This window comes from Neolamprologus multifasciatus, chromosome 12 (genome assembly GCF_963576455.1).
Source record: "Neolamprologus multifasciatus chromosome 12, fNeoMul1.2, whole genome shotgun sequence".
Classification (NCBI taxonomy): domain Eukaryota; kingdom Metazoa; phylum Chordata; class Actinopteri; order Cichliformes; family Cichlidae; genus Neolamprologus; species Neolamprologus multifasciatus.
In genome coordinates, this window is record NC_140450.1 from 11,367,790 (window position 1) to 11,390,079 (window position 22,290).

The following is a 22,290-nucleotide window of genomic DNA, read 5'->3' on the forward strand; positions in this document are numbered from 1 at the left end:
TTTATCCACTGATCATCTTCTTCATATATAAAAACTCGACTCAGGTGATGTCACAGAAAGAGCATAACACCTCAAAAATAGGTCTGAGTGTAATTCATTTCAAAACACCATTTTATTTGTTTATAAATAAAGCAAAAGAAAAGATTCCTAAAAGTCTAAACTTCAAACATAAAATTATTCTCAGTATAATCAAAAACAAAAGCTCCCACTTTATAGTAACACTGGGATTGTGGATAACAGCCATTTTAAAGTGGATTGTAAAAATAAAAAAAGAATTATGGAAAAGATGGGTCTGCGCAGAGTCAGAGATCATTCAATCTGATATAAGAAAGATGTTTGCTGTCATTTTTTCATGTTCTTGATAAGATATTGGCAGAAAATCAGTCACTCTGAATTTGTGAATACTAAATTAGAGCAGACAGTATTTTAGGCTGCTCAGATTCTTTTGAACAAAATATTACTGTCAGACTTAATTACACGCTATAATCAACAGCAAAACCTCCATTTCAAAAGGGGCAGAGGGGCAAAACCAAACGCATCTGAAAACCAATATTTTACTTTGCTGCTGAAGGTGAAAAGAATAAGATAGCTCTGTGCACATGAGTCAGACTCCCCGTTTGTAACTCTTCAAGGTTTTCGGCCCTTCTTGCGTAGTGACTGCCCTTGTCCAGAGAAGGCGATGAATCTGTTTATGGCATCATCCTGAGAAGATTCAGAAGAAAATTGAAAAATATGGCTTGAGAACTAAATGTAGGACTTTAAAAATAGCCAGGAAAGAAAACTGTTTGCATTACTTACATCATCCACAATTTTCTTGGGCAGAGGTCTGGAGTTTCGAATGAAGGTAATCCTTCCCATTTTGAAGTCATAGTTGGGAATCCCTCTGTGTGACGAAACATTAGACACACAACAGCTTGGAAAACCATTGTCTGCGTGGTGTGGCTGTGTGCTGTCACAGCTTTAAAAAATATGTGGGACAACACCAATGTATAGTTACATCGCTATATTTTATACTTCGTTGGTGTTCAGTACATCTCAGTAGAGATAAAGACTCACCACAGATGTGCAACGCCGTGTGGACCATTCAGAAAGTTCAATAACCACACCATTTTTTTTTTTTAAAAAGCAAATAATTTTCTGACAATTATGTTATGGTTCAGGCTTTAGGCTTCAGGGTTAAGACCAGGGTACCCAGTTGCCTTAGAGCATAAATCCGATATTCCTCTCTGTTTTTATGAAGCATAAAAAATACATAAACTGCTCAGAACTTTATTTAAATATATCTCGTGACAAACTCATGTGCCTCAAGGTGTCACATTCTATGTCTCAACTCAGCTAACCAAGTCTGAGATATCTAACATAGCCTAATAGATATAATGGTTTCTGCTTGGGGGCTTTCATATAATGAACAGCAGTTTGAGTTGACTGTCATCCCTCTCCTCATCAATTTGCAATATGCTGTTAAATAAAGGTGTAATATTCCCTGTAAAAATAGCTTGTCTGTTAGGCCACTTAACAGTTGAGCTATTTTTATGGGAATGTGTAAGAAACTCAACATCTTTTCACCTTTTAATGTCACTTGGGGCAAGGGGAGCAGGGCTGGGTTCAATCCCCTTAGTTTTACCATCCAAACGATTACCAGAACCGGTGAAAGCCTGAAAATAAAGCACAGATTAGAGATTAAATCAAATTATGTTATTCAAGTACTTATAGTAGCAGTAAGTACACATTAACTTGAACTCACTCTGAAGCCTGTGTCCATGTCAGCGTAACTGCTGGGATCTGTTTCTTCCTCCTGTCAGAAAAACAGTTTTATTACATTGTTCAAAGCAGAAAACGTACAGTTACCACGATGGTTTGCTCCTTACTGTCGGTTCATCCTGGTGATTAGGCCGTCGTTCAGGCTCTTTGTAACCCAAGGGAGCATCAAAATCCACCTGAACAGCAAAGTAACAGCATGTGAGCGAGCTAAACAAAACAGTTTACGGTGACAGTGGTGAAGTCCAGGATCTTACATTCATATCACACTCGATGATGGATACTGCTTTATCTGGTTTGGTCTCCATGACTCGCAGCTCATATATCTGAAACACACAGATTACCTTATATATATAGCATGTAGGCTGTAACAGAGTATATAAGCACCTGATCAAAGCCATCTATGACCACATTCATTAGAGGCATTTTTATGTTTGATCTTCCAGGAAACTCTCCAAGAACAACCCTTGGTCACATATACTCCCAACAATAACTTAAAGAAACTGATTCACCTTTTCGTTGTAGTTAATGGCTATGACGTCACCAGTTGTCAAGCATGCAAAGTTTCTCAGTGCGTTCTCCAGTCTGTAATGAATGTTAACCACTTATGTTAAAACATGAAGTGTCAAAAAAATAAAAATTTAAAGTTCAAATAAACATTTCAGCCTGTACTCCTTACACTGCCTTGGGGTTTGTAATGTCCAGGAAGTCGGGGCTCTGAGGCTGGAACTTTGAGTAAGTGGCCACCATGAGGTTAACACTTTCCACTTGAACAAGACCGCCTTCCTCTAACAGGAGATTCTGCATCATCTGCAGTGAACAAAATACAGCAAATGTCACTCCAGCCTTATTTTTTTTTTCTATTTCCATCCATCTATCAGGTCATGGGGGAAAGAGTCGGGGTACACTCTAGACAGGTCACCATCACAGGGCTAAGACACAGAGACAGACAACCAGAATCACCAATTAACCTAACATGCAAATACTTTCACTGTGGAAGGGAGCTGGAGTATACCAACAAAATTGAATTTTTAAACTCATACTTCTACAACATTGTTATCCACTTCCACACAAGAAGAATATGTAAGTGCTCCTCCACTGCTGACACGAGACACTCATTACTGTTTCTCACCCAGTGAGGCAGGTAACAGATTCCCTCGTCTGCCACAAACTCCAGGACACCACAGTGTGTCATTCTGTCTGAGTTCTTGTTGGTCAGCTTGAACAGCATTGGATAGGTAATGTTAAGCCTGCCTGAACAGAGGAAAATAGAGCAATGCTAAAAACAGGATGTAAACAGGACATTTAGTAAGAAGGTTTTGAATTAACGTGTGCTTACTGAGCTGGTCGAGAGCAGAAGGTGGCATTATTACTGAAAAGAAAAGAAAAATAACAGTTATTTTAAGGAAAATATGTGTTTTCATAAAATAAATATGTTGAAATATGATATGTAACTTTCACCTTATACATACTAACATAAACTTGGACATTTTGAGGATATTTTTTTACAGTTGTGTTTTCTAGCAAGTACCACAAAGCAATAAATAGTTAAATCGTTAACTTCAGATATGTTTGCAGTACTGGATATATGTTTGGACAAGGGAGCTGGTTACACCATGTGGATGTTGGCACAGATTACACCCACAATACAGTGGTGAATGCAGAAAATTAGCTACATGTAAATCTGCCATACATCACACCATTGCTCATCAAACTCTATGAACGACCTAAACTGATGTGATGAAGTAGAAGGCCTACCCTGAGGTCCTTCCCAACGACTAAGTTCCCCACCTTATCTCTAAATGAGAGCCTAGACAAAGGAAACTAATTTCCCCCAGTCTCTGAAATGTACAGGACTGATGATGCACCAATCTTCCAAAACACGTTCCCTTTTTTGATATTTTAATATTGATGGTGGAGAGCACTGTCTAACATACTGAACTAAAACAACATGTTCATAGTGACTTCTTGAGGATTAAGGATGGGAGTTTCATTTTCTCCCATCAGGATTAAAATGTTTGATCACAAGATAAAAGTGATCAGTCAGAGCAACTCTGTATTGGTTTCTAGTGACCTTTCACTCTAAAAAGCAACAGTGGACCCAAACTATGCCAACAAGCAAAACAGAATCACCAGATCCTGCAAAGGTCAAAGACTGAGGTCTTCATTTAATTCTTCAGCCATACATACTTTGATTTGAACGAGTGGTATGGGAGAAAATACTGTACTTCAATATCTTTTGTTCAGAAACCTTGAACTGGGTGACTGCCGGAACCAACATGACCATTCTTTGAATGAGACTCACTTTTGCCTCCTTTCTCAACATCGGAGCGGTCGTTGGGTCCAGCCAGCATGGACACCGAATAGCATCGGTACTGAGTGGAGAAGCGGTTCTGAAAGCCCCGGGCCAGCTGGTGGTCAAACACATGGAAGGAAAACTGTGGAACAAACATCAAGATTGTCAGTCAAACTCAGGTCACGTGTATACTTCAGAACAAATAGATAACAATTTAATTGTTCAGGACAGGGGATCTTTATGCTGTGCTGTAGTCCTGTTGCTAGCCGCTAGCTAGCTAAAACTGGAGCAACTACGATTTGTTTTGATACAAAGTCACCGGCGAGAAAAACCACAGTGCTCACCATGTTGACTGTTTCTGTTCCTCGCTGCTAAACGCCCGCTTAATGATGTTTGTTTCAGTTTTCTACTTTACAGAAAAATTTACAATTTTCAACGTTGTAAACAACTGAAATTGTAGTCACTACCAGATCCGTACCGGAAACCCGATCGGTACCACGCATGTGCGAAAAGCCACTAGTGATGGGATTTCCGGCTCTTTTTAGAGAACCGGCTCTTTCGTTTTGGCTCACTAAAAAGAGCCGGCTCTTTCGACTCCGAACCGTCTCTTCAGGTTGTTTTGTTGCTTTAATTAATTTATTATTAACAATAATATAAAATTATGCACAAAAGAAATTACTAATGTAAAAATAGTGGTTTTATTTATATATGTTTATATATAAATATATGTGGTGGCCCCTAGAGAAAAAGCACGTACAAACTCCAAAGCATGTACAAACTCCAAAGCACGTACAAACTCCAAAAAACACATTCCTAGAGTTAACTGAACTTCCAAAACAGAGCTATCTAGATCACTTAAATTACACAATTGAAAGCATATGTGTATGGTTTGTGTATTTATACACAAGCACTCATATATATTCAAATAATTAAAAAAAAAAAAAAAAGTTCATTTACCTGTTACTACCACACACCAAATCAGGTCATTGGTACTTGCTGGCTTGTGTAGCCAGTAGGTAACAAAAGCTCAACACTGCGCCTAGCATTCTGGAGCACTTCTGTTGTGTTTTGGAGTTTTTACGTGCTTCAGAGTTCATACGTGTTTTGAAGTTTGTACGTGCTTTGTCTCTAGAGGCCACCGTAAATATACTTTTATTTATTCACTCCACATAAAATGTAATAAATAAATCATATAATACAAAAACCAGCTATTCACATTTCAACTTTTAAATTTTCAGCTTTTTCCTTTTAAACAAATTTAAAGTGAAACAACACAAAACACTGCAAACCACAATACAATTAAATATAAATTAAAATATGAAAACAAAAAGAAGTCATATGGGCCTGCATGAATAAACTTTCTGAATCCTTTATCATCCACAACTGAAAATAGTTGTGGATGATTGTTGTCCCTGGCTCTCTTTCTCCCTCCGGCTCTGTTCCTGTGCTACTTTGTAACTGCTACAAAGACCTTCAAAACTGTCTCACTGCCTTCATACATTTCCTGCTCCACGCTCACATACTTCTCTGGTATACCTGACTACAGTTCCTTATGCTTTCTCTCGCTCCACACACACAATGCACAACTGACACAATGCAACTCCTGACCTTCTTTATACTTCTCCATCAACACTCTCTAAGCAAACATCACATCTGTAGCGCTCAGAGTGAGAGAAATTTTAGAGAAATTTTGTTAGGGTGGCATGGAAATCAAATGGGGTGGCAAAATCAAAGCCTTTAAAAAACACATATGCAGGTGTTACATATGGTTAAAATGATTCAAATGCACTAAGTATACATATATTTCATATAAATATCGTCTATGACTTAATTATTTTCTGTAGCCCACATACTTGAAGATTTCCATTACATCAAAATATGTGAATTTTGATGTTATGTGGGGAGTTCGCCTTGTAATCGGAAGGTTGCTGGTTCGAGCCCCGGCTCGGACAGTCTCGGTCGTTGTGTCCTTGGGCAAGACACTTCACCTACTGCCTACTGGTGTTGGCCAGAAGGGCCAATGGCGAGATATAGCAGCCTCGCTTCTGTCAGTCTGCCCCAGGGCAGCTGTGGCTACAACTGTAGCTTGCCTCCACCAGTGTGTGAATGGGTGGATGGCTGGGTGTGTAAAGCGCTTTGGGGTCCCTAGGCGGGACTAGTAAAAGCACTATACAAATACAGGCCATTTACCATTTATGTACTTTATAACCTGCATAATTAATAAATATGTAGCTCAATAAGTATAAAATCCAAAAGCAACACACCATGGGGTGGTTCATTTACAAACACAAGTCTTACTTAAGTTTCACACTGTTTTTTTTTTTTGTGTAAAATCTGAAATGCCCATGGTGTTGATTTAAAATGTGCTCTGGCACAGTCATAGGCATCGCTTCCTACTGACAACAAGAAAAAAAGCCGGTCTGCACTTTGGGCTGAACCATTTGTTAATGGTTAGTGGGAGGAGGGTAACACTATGCAATATATTCAGTTTTAGAATTTATATTCAGGGTTAACTGTAGCTAGGCTCAAAGTGTTAATGTTGTCTTATTTTAATAAACAACACTGTCATATACAAAACTAGGGTGGCACTTAAGGTGGCAAGAGAACAGTTTAGGGTGGCACATGCCACCCCACACCACCTTTCTAGGTCCGCCCCTGGTAGTGCTCTTTTTTTCAAGTTATTTAACACAGCTTATTCAGAGCTTTCATTCTCAACCACTCCCACCCAGTAAACATCCACTTGCTTTAACGGTTTGTTGACTCTGACTCCATCCTAGAGTTAGAGTAGCCCAAGCTGACATCAAGTCTTATTTTCTTCATAAGCTGGTAAAAATCCTCATGACAAATAAAATGCCATACAGTGCAAAATTGGTTCAGTTGACCTTTAACCTTCAAGCACACGTATTAATAAGCATGAAAAAAGGTCAAATACCAGCCTCTCACAGTCACAGTGTTTATAAGTCTTATGAAGACCAAATCAGACATACATAAACAACAGCAGCACACTGATTACAAGTTAAAAGACATTTCAACTGTGCCTGTATATCTTCTTTACAAGTGGTACAGTAAATAAAATATAAAACTAATACTAAGGCAGTGTTGTGATATTGTAAACACCATAAAAAACAGACACCACAGTCAAAAGATTTAGGCTCTGCCAAAATGTAGCTCCATGTGATGTCTCCGGTCAACAGTCTGTTGCATTGTCTCGGTTGTTTAGACGCAGGCTTTTATAGAGGAGGCCAACTTTTAGCTACTTCCTGGTGCACAGATTCAGGTAACCACTGGCAGTATGCAGTAAGCAGAACTGGAGGAGGAGAAAAAAATTCTACAATTAGATGACAAAACAACTAACCAAATCAGAAGCAAACTAACAACATTAATGCTTACATTTCTCTTCAGTCTTCCAGACAGAGTGGAGTGCCTCTCTGCAGTCAACTTTCTTTGACACCAGTACTCCCAGGAAAGCCTCTGTCCTGGGCTGCAACCTAAAAACAGCAAAGACATGACAGTAAGAGGAAAAAAAAACCTCCTCAAGATGCGCTGGTTTATGGAGTAAATGAATTAGGAAATGCAGTAAAAAGGGAATAAAAGTGTGTATGAGAGCACCAACTTACTTTGCCCATGTTTTCAGCATGATGGAGGGGTTTGAGAGCAGGTGACTGCTGTGTTTCTTTAGTGCAGGACAAACCTGTTAACCATACAAAGTACACATTAACTGCTCCTGTCAGGTTTGTTCACTGTGCAGTTCGTGCTCGGTTTCCCGTGTTTTTAATTTATTTATTACTGTTTTTGTCACAAGGATAACTATGCAAACCAAATGTATTTACGTCCCTATCCTCACCTATGATCACAAACTTTGGGTAGTGACTGAAAGAACAAGATTGTGGATACAAGCGGCAGAAATTAACTTTCTTAGAAGGGTGGCTGGCCTCCCTTAGAGATATGCTGAGGAGTTCAGCCATCTGGGAGGGGTTCAGAGTAAAGCCGCAACTCCTTCACATCAAAAGAAGCCAGTTGAGGTGGTTCAGGCATCTGACAAGACTGCTTTATGGGTGAGGTGTTCTGGGCATGTCCCACCAGGAGGACGACCGAGGGCAGAACCAGGAGAGATTATATCTCTCGGCTAGCCTGGGAACGCCTTAGTGTTCCGCCGGATAAGCTGGAGGAGGTGGTGGGGGAGACGTCTGGGCTTCTCTACTTAGGCTGCTGTCCCCGCGACCCGACCCCGGATAAGCGGAAGAAAATGGATGGATGAACTACAGGAAGGATTGCTCAGGATAAACAAAAAACAGTACCTGTCCCTCCAGAAGAAACTTGGCAAACAGCTTGTAGCGCTCCAGGCCCTCTGGATACTCCATCTCCACTGCAGGCAACTGCCAACCCACACGGACTACAGGAGAAACACAGCAGTTAATCAGCTGTAGGCAGAAAGAGGTTTCAGCTCTAGTGCTCGGCTGTGGAAAACTCACAGAAGGTGCTTGAACGGTGGCATCTGACGGTGCCGGTAGAAGAACAGAACCACGGGGACGGTGACTCTAGCGGAGAGCCAAAGTGACAGTACTGCGGGAGAAACTGTGGGACCCACTCTGCTTCTACAGCTGAAACACCTGACAGGAATAAAGGAAAGGCATCAGTCTGCAAATCTTGTTTCAGTAACCCAGCGCCACTTTATTGTCCTTTAATTAGGGATTAAAGAAGCAAGATATTCAGAAAATAGGTAAAAATGATTAAAAACAAGCATGTAAGCAGCCATACAATCAGGACTGTGCCACAGACTATAAAAGATGGACCTGCAGATTCATGCAGTAACAACCTTTTAATCACAAGGTAGTCCCTTTTATATATTCAACTATAAAAAGTTGTCACACACATGTAGGAATCAGACACATCCTGGCAGTCAGTTCTACACGAATTAAGAGGACACGTGATTTTATTCCCTTTCAGGCTCATTTACCTCTCATGTACATCTTGCTGGTCTCCATGACCTCCTGGTAGACCACAAACTCTGGCAGCGTTTTGAACAACGCAGAATTTGGATGAATGAACACCGGCTCATCCATAAGAGGTGTCTATGAGCAAAAACGGATAAAGATGAGGATGTGAAGAGACCCATAACACAGTTTATACTTCTAATGTTCAATTACAGACCTTGTATGCATTCTTCCATTTCGGGTCCACCAAATCCTCTCCCTGGGCACGCCTCGCAAGATGGTCTCCGAGACCTGCCAGAACAATCTGCCGCAAGCAAACCACCTGGTGCTCCGTCGGTGGAGTCATCTTGGGATCCACAAAGACCCCCACCTCTGGACACACAGCGTTCACTGGGACGAGGGAAGAAAAATGACTTGCAGCTGTGTTTCAGAGGAAGACATGTTGATTATCTGAGTTTGCTGTGTCCATGTACCTGCATTGGTAAGTTGTCCTCTGAGCTTTCTGATCTCCACCATAGCTTTATACCTCAGCCCACTGTTCTCACAAAACCTGGGAGTGCAGCCAGCAAATTCACAAGCACCAACAGCACCTGGAGACACAGGTATGCAAGTTATTAACATGCGTAATATATTCAAGCAGTACATTTTTATTTCTTTTAAAAGGCTTCATGGACCCCAGTTAAATCTGTCTCTGTAAAAATTATTCTAATGAAGAGCCTCCTGCTGTTTCAGTTTCACCTAAAAATTTGGCTTGTTGCTAAAACCTGGAAGAAATGTAAGGTTTTGGAGCCATACAACACACTAAGCATGCAATCTAACAGACTGCCTAAAACCCTGTTGTACAATACTGACCACTAGTGCAACTTGAACATAGAGTAAGCTCACCCAGCATAATCATGAGGTCACCCAGCAGGAGCGAGGCTCCTTGTCCAGCCCACAACCTCCTCATTTGGGTCAGCCGAGCTCGACGTTGGTTGAGCTTGGAGCTCTCATCTTCACTACGAGCAGGTCTGAGGAGAGAAACAGAGGAAAAGGAAAAATATATATATAGCTATTAAAAATAAATAAAAAAATCATATATACGGCTCGAAAACAGACTGAGCTTGAAGGGTATTTCAAGATTTCATCCAACATTTAAAGTTAGTCTCATCTATATGTGGTGATCTGCGCCTCCAAAGCATCAATTTTTACACTTTTCTCACCTGTCGAGGTCTTCAAAAATTTCCCGAACTGTCATGGCTGCAACCACAGCGATGACGTATGGCAGACAATCCTGCTGCTTCCCGAGCGCTAACATTTTAGCGTAACGCGGCGCCACGGGGAACGACGCCATCGCTCTGCCCAGTGGGGTGATGGGACAGCTCAGCTTCGCTCGCTGCATTTCTTTCAACCTTATAAGAAATAAACAGTTTACAAGTTTGCACAAGACTGTTTAAAAAACGATACCTTTTCACTTTTTCTAAACTGTAGTGAGTGATTACTCAGTGTGTTCAAGAAAGTTTCTTCCTGTTAAAAGGGAGTTTTTCTTTCCCACTGTTGCCAAGCGCTTGCTATAAGGCAGTTGTGTGATTGTTGGGTTTTCTCTCACAATATACACACAGGCTTTTACTTACAATATAGAGTTTCTTGAGGCGGTTGTTGTGATTTGATTTAAACTAAATTAAACTGAATTTTATGCTTTTATTAAAGCAGAAATCCTGATAATGCTCACGCGTCCATTTAAACAACATTATGACTCACTACAGCTGCTCTACACAGTGAAGGCTAGCCACCAGCTAGGAGCTAAAACGCATGAAAGTAAACTGAAACGTACAATATCAATACCTGCTGGATTCTGCCCAGTATAGATTTCATTTTAATTTTTTCCATGTCTCTATGTAGGAGCCATCTTTGAAGTAAAACCACCCTTTTAATAAATATATTTTGTGTTCTAAGAAAAAAAGGGGGACTCATTAATTACACTTAAATGGAACAGTAAAAATTTACCTTCCAGTACACGGCGGCTCTTCCAGAGCTCCCAGCGACACTAATAACTGCTCTGCTGCAACAAGAGCCTCAGTAGAAGGCGGTGTGGGAAAAGGAAAATTGACCACCTGCAGAAAACACAAAATATGACTCTGGTTAAAACCCTGTAATCACAATTTTGTTCCCCTTTAAAACAGCATTTCAGATTTTACTGACTTTTTCTATGTTGAGATCTTTCATCTGTAAAACCAGGTCCTCCACAGGCCTGCGAGTGATCTCCGCCTCTGAGAACAAAGTGAAGTCTCCAAACACTGCAGAGGAGTACAACCTGCAAGGAGAAACTGTGGTGAAAATCCTTGTTGTGTAAAAAAACCCCTCAAAAAACAAAACAACCTTCTCTTCTCTAGGGTTTGAGGGTTACGTAGTTTAACAGCACTGACCGGTAGCAGTGTCCTGGCTCGGTTCGTCCCGCTCTGCCAGCCCTCTGATTGGCTGAAGCCTGTGAGGTCCATGTGACTTTAAAGGACGACACTCCGGTCACTTTGTCGTAGAAACGCTTCTTAACTCGACCGCAGTCCACCACATACTTGATCCCAGGAATGGTCAAAGACGTCTCTGCCACGTTGGTGGCGATGACGCAAAGACGGGTGCCGGGAGGAGGAGGCCTGAACACCTGCAACCAACACGAAGGCACATACATGATGTCATCATAAAAGCATCATGTGACTCCTCAGCTACTGAAAAAAGTCTGAAAAAGAACTCAAAGGGTGTATAAAGCTATATTTTGTTTAGAAAAGTCAGTAAACTGGAGTGTTAGTTTTCCTAAACCCTTCATCTTGCACATAAACCAAATGAGCAAAAAGCACTTATCCCTACACTATAAATAAAACTGTAATGGCTATTTACTAAAAGCAGAAACTACTGAGTCGCTGCTATTAGAAATTATAGCGGCATGCACTTTAAATCAGAAAGTTTAGAGTTTAAATTTTAAACTCAGTTCAAAATAAAACTACATTGTCTCATGTTATATTTTTACAACAGAAATCTGCTGGGAAGTAAAGATTTTTTTAAGTAAGGTTTTATGATGAGTCTGACAGGCCAGAAGCAAAACCAAAATGTTTATTTTACTTTATCGGCACTTCTCTTGTCATGTATGATTTTTTTATCAGGTTTGTTCTGTGATAAGATATTAATCTCACCTTAGCCTGCTGCTCTGGGGCCAGCAGAGAATAGAGTGGGAGGACGTAGAGCGGTATGGACGCGTCCGCCTTTTCCTCTACGGAGAGGAAACAGGGCAGAATTTGTAATGTTGCTCATCTGAAACGCATCCACCTGGACTGGAGATTTATTCAGAGTGACTTACCTGCATCAGCAGGATCATCTCCAAGGTCAAGATCGGAGTCTCCATCCTCCTCGTCTCCGATCCCCGCCTCTCTGTCCTCATCACCTTCATCCACTGGCAGGGCGGAGTAGTTATCCAAGTCGATTCGGGGTAGAGACTGGAGACAACAGTTAAAACACTTCTGTTCAATATCTGTTGAGGACTGAGGTGGACAGAATATATTTTTTAAAAAGTTTACTTACAACAGTCTTCTTCTGTTTGGCCTTTTTGAACTTCCTCATTGCCTCTGAGGTTTCGGCTTCCTCATCTTCAGCTGGATACAAAACTCAAGTAAATACACAGAACCACAGTCCCAGCTCAGATATACGTCAGAGTGTAAGGAGGCCGACCGCTCACCTGTGGCTGTGTCACCCTTCCTGAAGGGGAAAGCTTTTCTCAGTCTTCTGCAGAGACTGTGAACTTCAGCCTGACCAGTCAGAAACACCAGGATACCACCTAAAATGCAAAACATGTTATAAAAGAAGTGGAGACTGTATCTGTGGAAAGACTGAACTCTAACTGCAGTTTACCCGAATGAGACGCACCACAATTCATTTTTACAGGAAAATATAGTTGCCACCTTGGGTAGATTCAAACCCAGGGCTCTCTGTATGTGAGTCGCATGGTCAGCCCCTTAAAGAGGCGCCCCATCACCCATATGTTATATTTTCATCATATCCTCAGTTATACTTTCATCAAAATCCCCCTCTTTGTTCACCTCTTTCTGCAGTAAATAAATATAAACACCAAAACCTACCTGGAGGCAGCATCCGGTGGATTTTGCAGGTCTTGTGAAAAACCTCTCCAGTGTAATCCTCCAGCGGGGTGCGTTTGTTGAAGTGGATAGTTACCGGGAACTGACGAGCATCCACCTTGACGACAGGCGGAGGCGTCCGAAACAGCCGCTGGTTTTCTGTGAAGTCTTCAACCCGCAGAGTAGCGGACATGATCAGGAGCTTCATAGGCATACCTTTCTGCAGACAGACCGAGGAGAAACTGAGAGGTTTTTATAGAAACAACCCCCTTTTTTCCTGTAAATCGGAAACATTAAGATATTCCCACCTTGTTCCTGAGGGGGACGATACGAGACAATAATCCGATGAGGATGTCGGTGTAGACACTCCTTTCGTGTGCTTCGTCGATGATGATTGCGCTGTATTTCTGGAGCAGAAAATCCTGCAACATAAAATAGTCTGTGACAAAACTGGAGACAATTGAAGTAACACTAAATCCATGCTCTTTTATCCCTTTACTGCTTCTTCAAAGATGGCAAAAAATAACTTTAGAATTTACTGCAAATATTTTTGGACCTTTAATTCAGAACACAATTCAAAAACTATTTGTTACTACTGGTTAATACAAATAACATGGAAGCGAGGCATTAACTTTCCTCATTAGAACTGATTTAATTGGTCCAAACTGATGAAATCGTTTGTGAAAAATGAAAAAGGCCGAGTCATCCACCTGGCTGATCCTCCACCTCCATCCTGTTGTCATATTATTTATTAGGTGACCCAGTAGAAAGCAGATGATACCTTCTGAATCTCCTTCAGCAGAACACCGTCTGTCATGAACTTTATCTTTGTGTCACTCGTCAAGTTCCCTTCGTATCGAATCTGGTACGACACGACCCTGATAACAGACACACAAACATATAATTAACAACACAAACTTATACTTTTAAACTGTATGTTTTTTTAAAATTACTCTGGACACAGAATGGTTAATTTACTGTGTGGGCAGGTTCATCTCTTTGGCCACTCTGTGGGACATGCTCACTGCTGCTACTCTCCTCGGCTCTGTGATGCCGATCATCCTCCCGCCACTGCAGGAATCAAGAGTGAGCAGGATGACGCGAACTACACACACTTTTTTCCTCCAATGAAACATTTACAAAGGCAACACCTTTAAGTGGACAAACTACCTGGCATAGCCGGCTTCATACAGGAACTGAGGCACCTGAGTGGTTTTTCCACTCCCCGTCTCTCCGCAGATGACGATACTGGGATTTTCTCTCACGGCCTCCATGATGACCTGCTCCTCTGCCAGAACGGGCAGCTTTAGACGAGCCTCCTGCAGCAGCATTGTAATGCAGAATTGATGAAAATGCACAAAAACACCTTTCTAAGTTCTAGTTTGCAGGATGCTTTTACGGTCTCAGGTGCTCACCTGTACTTCTGGTGATCTATCAACAGGAATGAAAATCGCTGGTTCAGACGGCTTCTTCTGAACTTTCTCCTGGTCTGAAATCTTCTTCTCTTTCTCTCCATCTTGCTCCACCTTCACTTCGTATTTGGTCTCCTGACAGACAGAGCTGGTTTCCTTACATTCACTCATATCTGTGGTGTTACTAACTTCATCCTCCTGCTCATCTTCATCCTCATCAGACGACGTGTCCACATCACTACTCTCTTCTGCCTTTTGTTCTTCTTCATCATCATCTTCCTCCCATTTTCTCTTCCTGTTTGCTCCGCTGACGCTGCTGATCTTTGGGCCAGAGTCTTCATCCTTTACTTCATCTGCTGACCTGAATAAAAAAAAGAAGAAGAATAAGACAAGATGCTTTTACTCCAGCTTCTCCACCGAGAGACAATCACACATGTTCTCCGTCTTGATTAACACGTTGTGTTGTGCTCTTACCGTTTAGCCTGGTAGAGCTTTTCTCCTGTTCCCAGTTTGGAAGTGGTGTACAGCAGCTTCAGTTCGGATTCTGGAAGCTGCACCTCAGCCAGTTTGGCCAGGATCTCTGCTCTCTGGACAGAAGAGAGAGCAACATGTTATTGGCATGTGAGCTTGACTGTTAAAATTCAGCCCTCAAAAAGCAGGGAGAAATAGAAAATATCACTATTATAATAAAATATCACTACAACACAATAAAGACATCCATGTTTCAGTGCTGATAACAAAACAATACTTTTGCCTGATTTAAATCTTTCAAGCATATAGCTCAAATTACTTTAGAGAACAAGCTAAGCTACAAGCTACAGTAAATATAAGGACAACATCGTACTGTGCTCAATACTCAGCTTCTATATCTAGAGTCAGAGTACTTATCGGCACATAACACATATCTGCTCCACTTTACTGAGGAAAATCAAACATTTTCACATCTTCAGGATCAACTTTGACTTCACTTTGATCATTTTATAAACCAAATCATTAACTTTCTTTCAGGACTTTAGAAACAATGGATCACTGTCACTAAAGTAATGAGTCTGGTTATTAATGTCGACATGAAATAGAAAAACCTCACAGAGAACCAAATGTACAAAGATTCCTTACCTGAGCTTTCTTCTCCTTGCGCTCCAGGACCTTCTGCAGCTCCTTCTTCTGCTTCTTGGTGAGGGGCTTCTTCTTGGAGATCGGTGGCAGCGAGGATTTATTCTTCTTGGATTTGCTGGATGGGAGGACCAAGGCGTTGCTCTCATCTACACCTTTCAGTATGGACCCATCTGATTTATACAAACAGAAGAGTCAGGGTCACAGAATGCACGACATGCAAAGTGTCAAAGATGTTTTCTCCTCTTGATGTTTTCCTGCTACCTTTGAGTTCCACAACAACTTCTGTCTTCTCTTCATCTGCAGATGGCGGAGGGTCACTTTGCTGTCGCCCCTTCCAGTTGTGTTTTTTCCTTAGTTTTCCCATTTTAAACTTAAGTCTGTAGATCAGTAAATAAAAAGCTATGAACCCAAAGCCACCGGTTACAATGAGAAAGACCAAAAAAGGCTGAAACACTGCTCGACAGCTAACAAGCTAACTTTATCGTTAGCCTAAAATTGTTATTAACAGAACCAATTAAAAGTTTGTGAACACCTCCAAATACAAACCTTCTTATCTGAACAGCTGCATTTGACTTCAAACACCTGGATCCAAAAACTGTGCACTAACCTCACGTGTAAACATTTAAGTGTTCATCAACCAAACCGGTCCGTCGCTAAAATTTGACTCCGTAGAAACGTTCCGCTATAGAAAAAGTTCGACGTCCCGTTGTTTGTTTTGTGATCCTAACTAATGGGAAAATATTGTTTATAACCTAAACTGTATAACCTATAATCTTTTTTATTTATTTATTTTTATTTAATCAACTCAAAATACTTACATTTAAATGACGTATAAGGGTCCTTTTTGTCTTATGGGGTCAGCCAATATCAGATGGCAAAAAGCTTATTTTGATGATAATGATTTGGTCCGATTGATGTTTATTTGACGTACGAATGCAAAAATCTTCCAAATTGTGATGCAACACATTTGAAGTTCTTCTGGTGGCACATTTTAAAGCTGTATTTTTGTGGCTCTAGAGAAAACATGGGTGCCAAGAGAGAAACAGGACGTGTATGAGGACAGTGTTGAGATCGCAGGGTGAAAGCTAGTTTCAGGGGTTATTTGTCAAAGAAGGAGAGCAACAAGAGTGAAAGGGAGGGTTTGAGAGATGGTAGTGAGACCTGCTGTGATTTTTGGTTTGGAGACTGTGAAACTGAGAAAAACACAAGAGATGGAACAACTCAGGCCGAGAGATTATGAGACAAGGGTTAGAGAGATAAGGCTGAGATGGTTTGGACATAGTCAGAGGGGGGATAGTGGACAAAAGATGCTGAAGATGGAGCCAGGCAAGAGGAAAAACGGAAAACCTCAGAGGAGGTTCATGTATGTAATGACAGAGGACATGGAGAGGGTTGGTATGATAAATAAGGATGCTAAGGAAGCAATGAAATTTGTAATACAATTGTGAAAAAAGTGTACAATCTTTTGAAACAATTAGAAAAAAATTTAATCAAACCATTTGTTTTGTGCTTAAAAGTTACACAAATATGACAAAACATCAATCAGAATAATTTGTTTTGCTTTGTTTTCTTACAAATTACACAATGTATGAATGCATAATGGCAAAAGACATCATGAGATTTATCCTAAAATAAAGCTCAAAAGAATAAACAACACGAAATTGCCCTAAACAGATACAAACAACATATCTGCCCTTCATTTGGTCTTCAGTTATGCTTAAATCCAGATAATAACAACACATGGATTATTATTTTATTTAAAAATCATAAAATACTATTTATAAATAACATTTTGTAGATAAATCAGGTTTCATGCATCATTTGATCACATACGTGTAAAGAGCAAACACAATGATATTATTAACACGTTTATTTACTCTCAGATAAAATAATCTTTGTTTTTGTTTAGTTTATTTTACAGTGGTCTACTGTGGTCTGCAACTGGACATGTGACAAATTAAAGAGAAAAACTGTATCCAAGCCTTTCAGATCTAAAATCTTCCTCATGAGTGCTCTCCTGAAACGAAGCTGAAACTTGATGTGTTTAATATATTTATGTTTCTACATATCTGAATATATTTATTTTCAGGTTACCCCTTCAACTCGTCACCTGAACTTAAAATCACAGTGACAGAGGTTTCATCCCTGGTGTTCAAATGCTGATCAGCCCTTCGCACATCACGGCTTTAAAGGCATGTACTCGTTCTCCCTCTGACCATCCGCGGGGGTAAAGCTCTCCTCTGTTATTCTCTTTGCTTCTTTAGACACCTTCTCGAACCTCTTGAGGAAGAAGACGAGAGCCACGAGCAGAGCCGCCTGCACGACCACAAATACAAGCAGACACACCTGCGAGGCCAAAGCCAGGTCACAGTACCAGTAGTGGCAGGAGTCCAGCACCTCCTGCTCAGTTAAATACGCCACCAGCCGACCTCTCAGTTTGGGTGGGGAGCTGCAGTTGACGCCCACGTGTGATGTGCTGCCAGCAGGTTGGCGCAGCAGCCAGGCTCGCAGGTAGAGGATGCCGCAGTCACACGCCCAGGGGTTACCGTGAAGAGAGACGGAGCTGAGGGAGGTCAGATCGTCCAGGAGCCCATTAGGGAGTGTGGTCAGCAGGTTATTGTGGAGACGGAGCTCGGAGGTCCCAGCAGAGAAACTGGAAGGCAGCGAAGAAGCTGTGAGAGATCTGCTGCTGCAGTCCACCTGACTGCCGTGACAGGAGCAGAGATGGGGACAGGCGGAGGACCTTTGACCTCCAAACAAGAGGAGCAGACACATGAGCAGAAACTCCTTCATGGTTCCTAATCACTGCAAAGGAGAGAGGAGGAATCAAGGGTCAATTAGAGTGAGTAGAACTGTAAAACTGCCCTTTGTATGTATCGTGTGAAACAATCTCTTCACTGTATATTATTGAAGCCATGAAGATCATTAGCGTGTTTATGCAAAACTCATCATGTGCTGACATAAAAAAAAGTCAAAAATCCACATTGTGCAAAAAGAAAAACTCTTCTAACTTAAGGCAGTAAAGCATGCATAAGAGCTGCTCCGATCTAAAGGGCTGGACTGATGATGGATCTTTAGATGATGCCCACACCAGTGCCAGAGAAAAAAATCAGACATACATGAGCTTGTGGGTTTTTTTCTATATAACATATGTAATTTGGAGGTTCAAAGAAAAGGATTATCAGCAAAAACAGAGCCAGCAATCAGTACTTAAGGTTTATTTTACTTCAGATCAAAGGTTATGTAACTGCACAAGGAGACGCACATGAACCGAAAAAACTCTGAGCTGCTGCCCCATGGAGGAGGGTAGTCCTTGTATAATGTGTGCAAACTGAGTTCAGTTAAAGGACAAAAGAAAAACAGGAGCCAATCGGTGAAGAGAAAATCAGGAAAGGACACAAGGTAAAAGCAAAAGGCGTGGATGAGTGCGGAAGGTTTTGGTTTAAATATCTTGAAATTGTGTCTTAAAAACTTGATCTTTTGACTTACTCATAAGGAACTCAACATTTTGAGATAATGACTCGAAAACTAGAGTTACCTCTGCCTGTCATTTTTTGTGTGTCACAAACAAGTGTCCACTGCAAACTCATATCTCAACGTAAATGATCAGACAACAGAAAGTCTCGGTTCTGTTGTGAGGCTGCAGTTTGTGTTGTTGTAGCTAAAAATGCATTCATGTGTGCAGGTGTTTTCATTTTACTGGTCACAGTATCTGCTTTGTATTTGATCATACATTGTTTGAGCAGTTTGTCCTGATTAATATGACATTAGCAGTAAATTTCATGCAGACTTTATAAAATTAAACATGTAAAACTGCATGTGATGTATCCATGATCTAAAACTAGGTCATAATTTATTTAAACAAATTTAACACATAAACATTACAAAATGACCACATACGTTTAGAATATGGTAATAATGAGGTCATCATGTGGACTCATAAATAACAAATATTGTACGTTTTACAGGATAAATTATTAATTTTGGATAATTTTAGTCAACTGCATTGACACTGACAGGAAACATCTCCCTGCTGATCACAAGCTGCACAACCCGATTGCTGTTTTCACACATTTATACTAAGTACATTACACTGTAGAGTAAATGAAAACAGAACACAGTAATTACATCAACTATCAACTTAAACTTTAAGAGGAATAAATTAAACTGATGATGTCACAGCAGACCTGAAAAGTCTAAACAAGGTCTGAGGAGAGTCTTTTACCTTCAGTGCGTCGCGTCTTCGGGAGATGACTCTGTTTTTTACAGTTGCTCTCAGAGTGTGTGCTACTGCCAGCTGGCTCTCACTGATAAAGACCGCTGTCAAATTATGAGCTCAGGCACGCACACGCCTGTGCACATGCACGCACAGAAAATGCACACCAACATGGAAAACATGTCACCCGCTATGTTTTGATGATTGAAATCCTAATAAAGTTCTAAAAACTAATTAAAGATTTTCTTTATTTTTAAAGTTTGAGTATTTTCACACAGTAATCGATTGTCGGCCTTTTATTGAGATCACATGAAGCTAGAAATTTTTTTGTCACAAAACGGCCGGAGGCTGAGTACCAAAAATCAAACCCACATGCAGAGAACACAAAGCGGAGGCTGAGGAAAGGGTTTAACAAAGTTTTATTAACTAGCACAAGGATGATGTTTACAATGGCACTTGGCTTAAGGCCTGACACATGGGGCGTGAGGGTCTTGGCCAGGAGAGAGGGATAAAGCAAGGGGACAGGTCCAAGAAAGCAACGGCAGCTGGCTGGTGATTAGGTACGCGTGTGCAGGTGGGAAATGGAAGCGTTGAAGGAGAGGTGGCGCGCCCCGGGTGGGTTTGGTGGTGTGTGTCAGCTGTCCTGAGCGGTGAAGGTCCCATGGTGGTGTAAGGGCAGGAGGGCAGGCAGGTGAGGCAAGGAGATGATTCTGAAAGCAGGTGGGTTAACCAGATTTCCAAGATGAGTTGTTCAGTGTGATGGAATTCCCAGGAGTAAATAGGCTAGTTGATGAAATGGCGAGGAAACAGTGTCAGCAAGCAGCTTAAATCTCCAACCTAATTGCTTCAATCAGCTTCAGGTGAGGGAGGCTGTAGGCCCTGCCCATGGGTGGATACCAGGGAGGTCCAGACTTTCAGCGGAATTTTACAGCCACACACCCAGACCATGACAATTTTTTTCCATCATGACATAAACGGAGAATTTAATGTGAGGACAATAAAGTTTTTGATGACTTATTTTCACTCCACCCCACGACCCTCTAGACTCTTCCTAGTTCTGTATAGCAAACTGCAAACATGTATTAAATATGTGTAATAATCTGAAGTGTACAATTCTTTAGAATCTACTTTTATAATTTTATAGTCTATGTTTAGATTGTATTTTTGTGTCATAATGCACACCAGACATGGCATGTATTAAGTCTAATATTAAATATTCCATAAGGAGCCAATAAGAAGCACATAAACTCTGAAAAATCAAAAACATATTTTTTTTCTTCTGTTTTAAACTGTCTGACAGCAGTTACGTACAGTCATGTGCAAATAAAGATATTCGTAGGACTCAGTGTTGTTGAGGAATTTTGTCCCCCTCTTCTTTACAGCACAGTTTCAGTTCATAGAGCGTTCGTTTATGCACAGCTTTCTTAGCTCCCACAGCATTTCTGGACTTTCACTGCACCTTTACAACACCTTTATTCTTCTGTCGGATGACCCATTTTCAGCCAAGCTTCAGTTTAACTCTAGAGTACTCTTGATATTAAGAGGAGTTCATGACTGACTCAATGAGTGCAAAGTGCCCAGGTCCTGTGGCTGCAAACCAAGCCTAAATCATCACACCTCCATCACCGAGAACTTGCCATTTGTTCAGATGCAGCTTTGCACATCTCGTTCATGTTCTTTCCTGAGAGAAGAGGCTTTCTCCTGGCAGCCCTTCCAACCAAGACCATGCTCGGTCAGTCTTTTTCTAATTGTACTGTCATGAACTTCAACATTGACATGCTAACTGAGGCGTGTAGATTCTGAGATGTAAGTCTCGCGCTTGTTGTAGTCTCTCTGAGCAGTGAAACACCAGTTTGACTTTGGGGTGTTTATATGCTTAAAAAGAAATCTGAGGAAGTTGTAGTGATCTTGGATATTTCTGTTTTATGCTCATACAGCCCTTCGGAGAAGCAAATTGCAATTTTACTCCAATTAGTTTGCAGATACAAATCAGTAAGACAAAACACAATTAACAAACAAATGATTAGATTGTGAATTATTTTGAATTATTTTAGGTTAAGAAAAGACATTTCATGCTACTGAGCTGAATAAAGCAGCTAAAATTCACTCTGTCACCACAAACATTCAACATTATCACAATAACGAGTGCTTTTACCTTTATTAAAACACCCTTATTTTCCACTGTGACACTTAATAATAAAATAATAATATAATAACTGTGCTCTTCTGAGATATTTCTGTCCTCCCATGTCTGCTTGTGTATTTCTGGGCTGCCCAGCAGGAAGAAGATGCCGTGTGCAGTGCAGAGGAAGAATGGCTGCAGGAGATAAATATGAATCAGCAGATCAAGTCCTTGCAGCGGCTTCAGCTCTGAGTACTGCTGCTCGGACTCTGACGTGAGGACGTGAATGAGGATATCGTGCGAGAGTTTCCTAAAAAACAATTACTGAAGCGGCGA

At 40.9% G+C, this 22,290-nt stretch overlaps 3 protein-coding genes across 3 annotated transcripts; all 3 read right to left on the reverse strand.

Moving 5' to 3' along the window:
• Window positions 1-93: 93 nt before the first annotated feature.
• ufd1l (ubiquitin recognition factor in ER associated degradation 1) lies at window positions 94-4,568 on the reverse strand. The gene is made up of 12 exons (XM_085180964.1): window positions 4,399-4,568; window positions 4,064-4,196; window positions 3,098-3,130; window positions 2,891-3,012; window positions 2,438-2,568; window positions 2,271-2,343; window positions 2,016-2,084; window positions 1,869-1,937; window positions 1,745-1,795; window positions 1,567-1,655; window positions 799-883; window positions 94-702 (listed from the first exon to the last, which is right to left on the reverse strand). Exons 1-12 carry the CDS (start codon window positions 4,399-4,401, stop codon window positions 628-630), a joined length of 933 nt encoding a protein of 310 aa, XP_085037090.1. The 5' UTR covers window positions 4,402-4,568; the 3' UTR covers window positions 94-627.
• A 2,429-nt stretch (window positions 4,569-6,997) lies between these two features.
• dhx37 (DEAH (Asp-Glu-Ala-His) box polypeptide 37) lies at window positions 6,998-16,642 on the reverse strand. The gene is made up of 27 exons (XM_085180938.1): window positions 16,163-16,642; window positions 15,878-15,993; window positions 15,617-15,786; window positions 14,975-15,087; window positions 14,504-14,861; window positions 14,259-14,407; window positions 14,067-14,159; window positions 13,870-13,966; window positions 13,397-13,510; window positions 13,092-13,308; window positions 12,692-12,790; window positions 12,538-12,608; window positions 12,317-12,452; window positions 12,153-12,229; window positions 11,394-11,626; window positions 11,170-11,281; window positions 10,975-11,081; window positions 10,191-10,379; window positions 9,874-9,998; window positions 9,462-9,578; window positions 9,206-9,378; window positions 9,012-9,126; window positions 8,527-8,664; window positions 8,353-8,447; window positions 7,672-7,745; window positions 7,445-7,542; window positions 6,998-7,361 (listed from the first exon to the last, which is right to left on the reverse strand). Exons 2-27 carry the CDS (start codon window positions 15,978-15,980, stop codon window positions 7,285-7,287), a joined length of 3,450 nt encoding a protein of 1,149 aa, XP_085037064.1. The 5' UTR covers window positions 15,981-15,993; window positions 16,163-16,642; the 3' UTR covers window positions 6,998-7,284.
• Window positions 16,643-17,079: 437 nt separating this feature from the next.
• On the reverse strand, window positions 17,080-22,169 carry gp1bb (glycoprotein Ib platelet subunit beta). Its single transcript, XM_085180967.1, has 2 exons — window positions 19,842-22,169; window positions 17,080-18,421 (listed from the first exon to the last, which is right to left on the reverse strand). The coding sequence occupies exon 2, from the start codon at window positions 18,407-18,409 to the stop codon at window positions 17,795-17,797; it is 615 nt and encodes a 204-aa protein (XP_085037093.1). The 5' UTR covers window positions 18,410-18,421; window positions 19,842-22,169; the 3' UTR covers window positions 17,080-17,794.
• Between the last annotated feature and the right edge of the window lie 121 nt (window positions 22,170-22,290).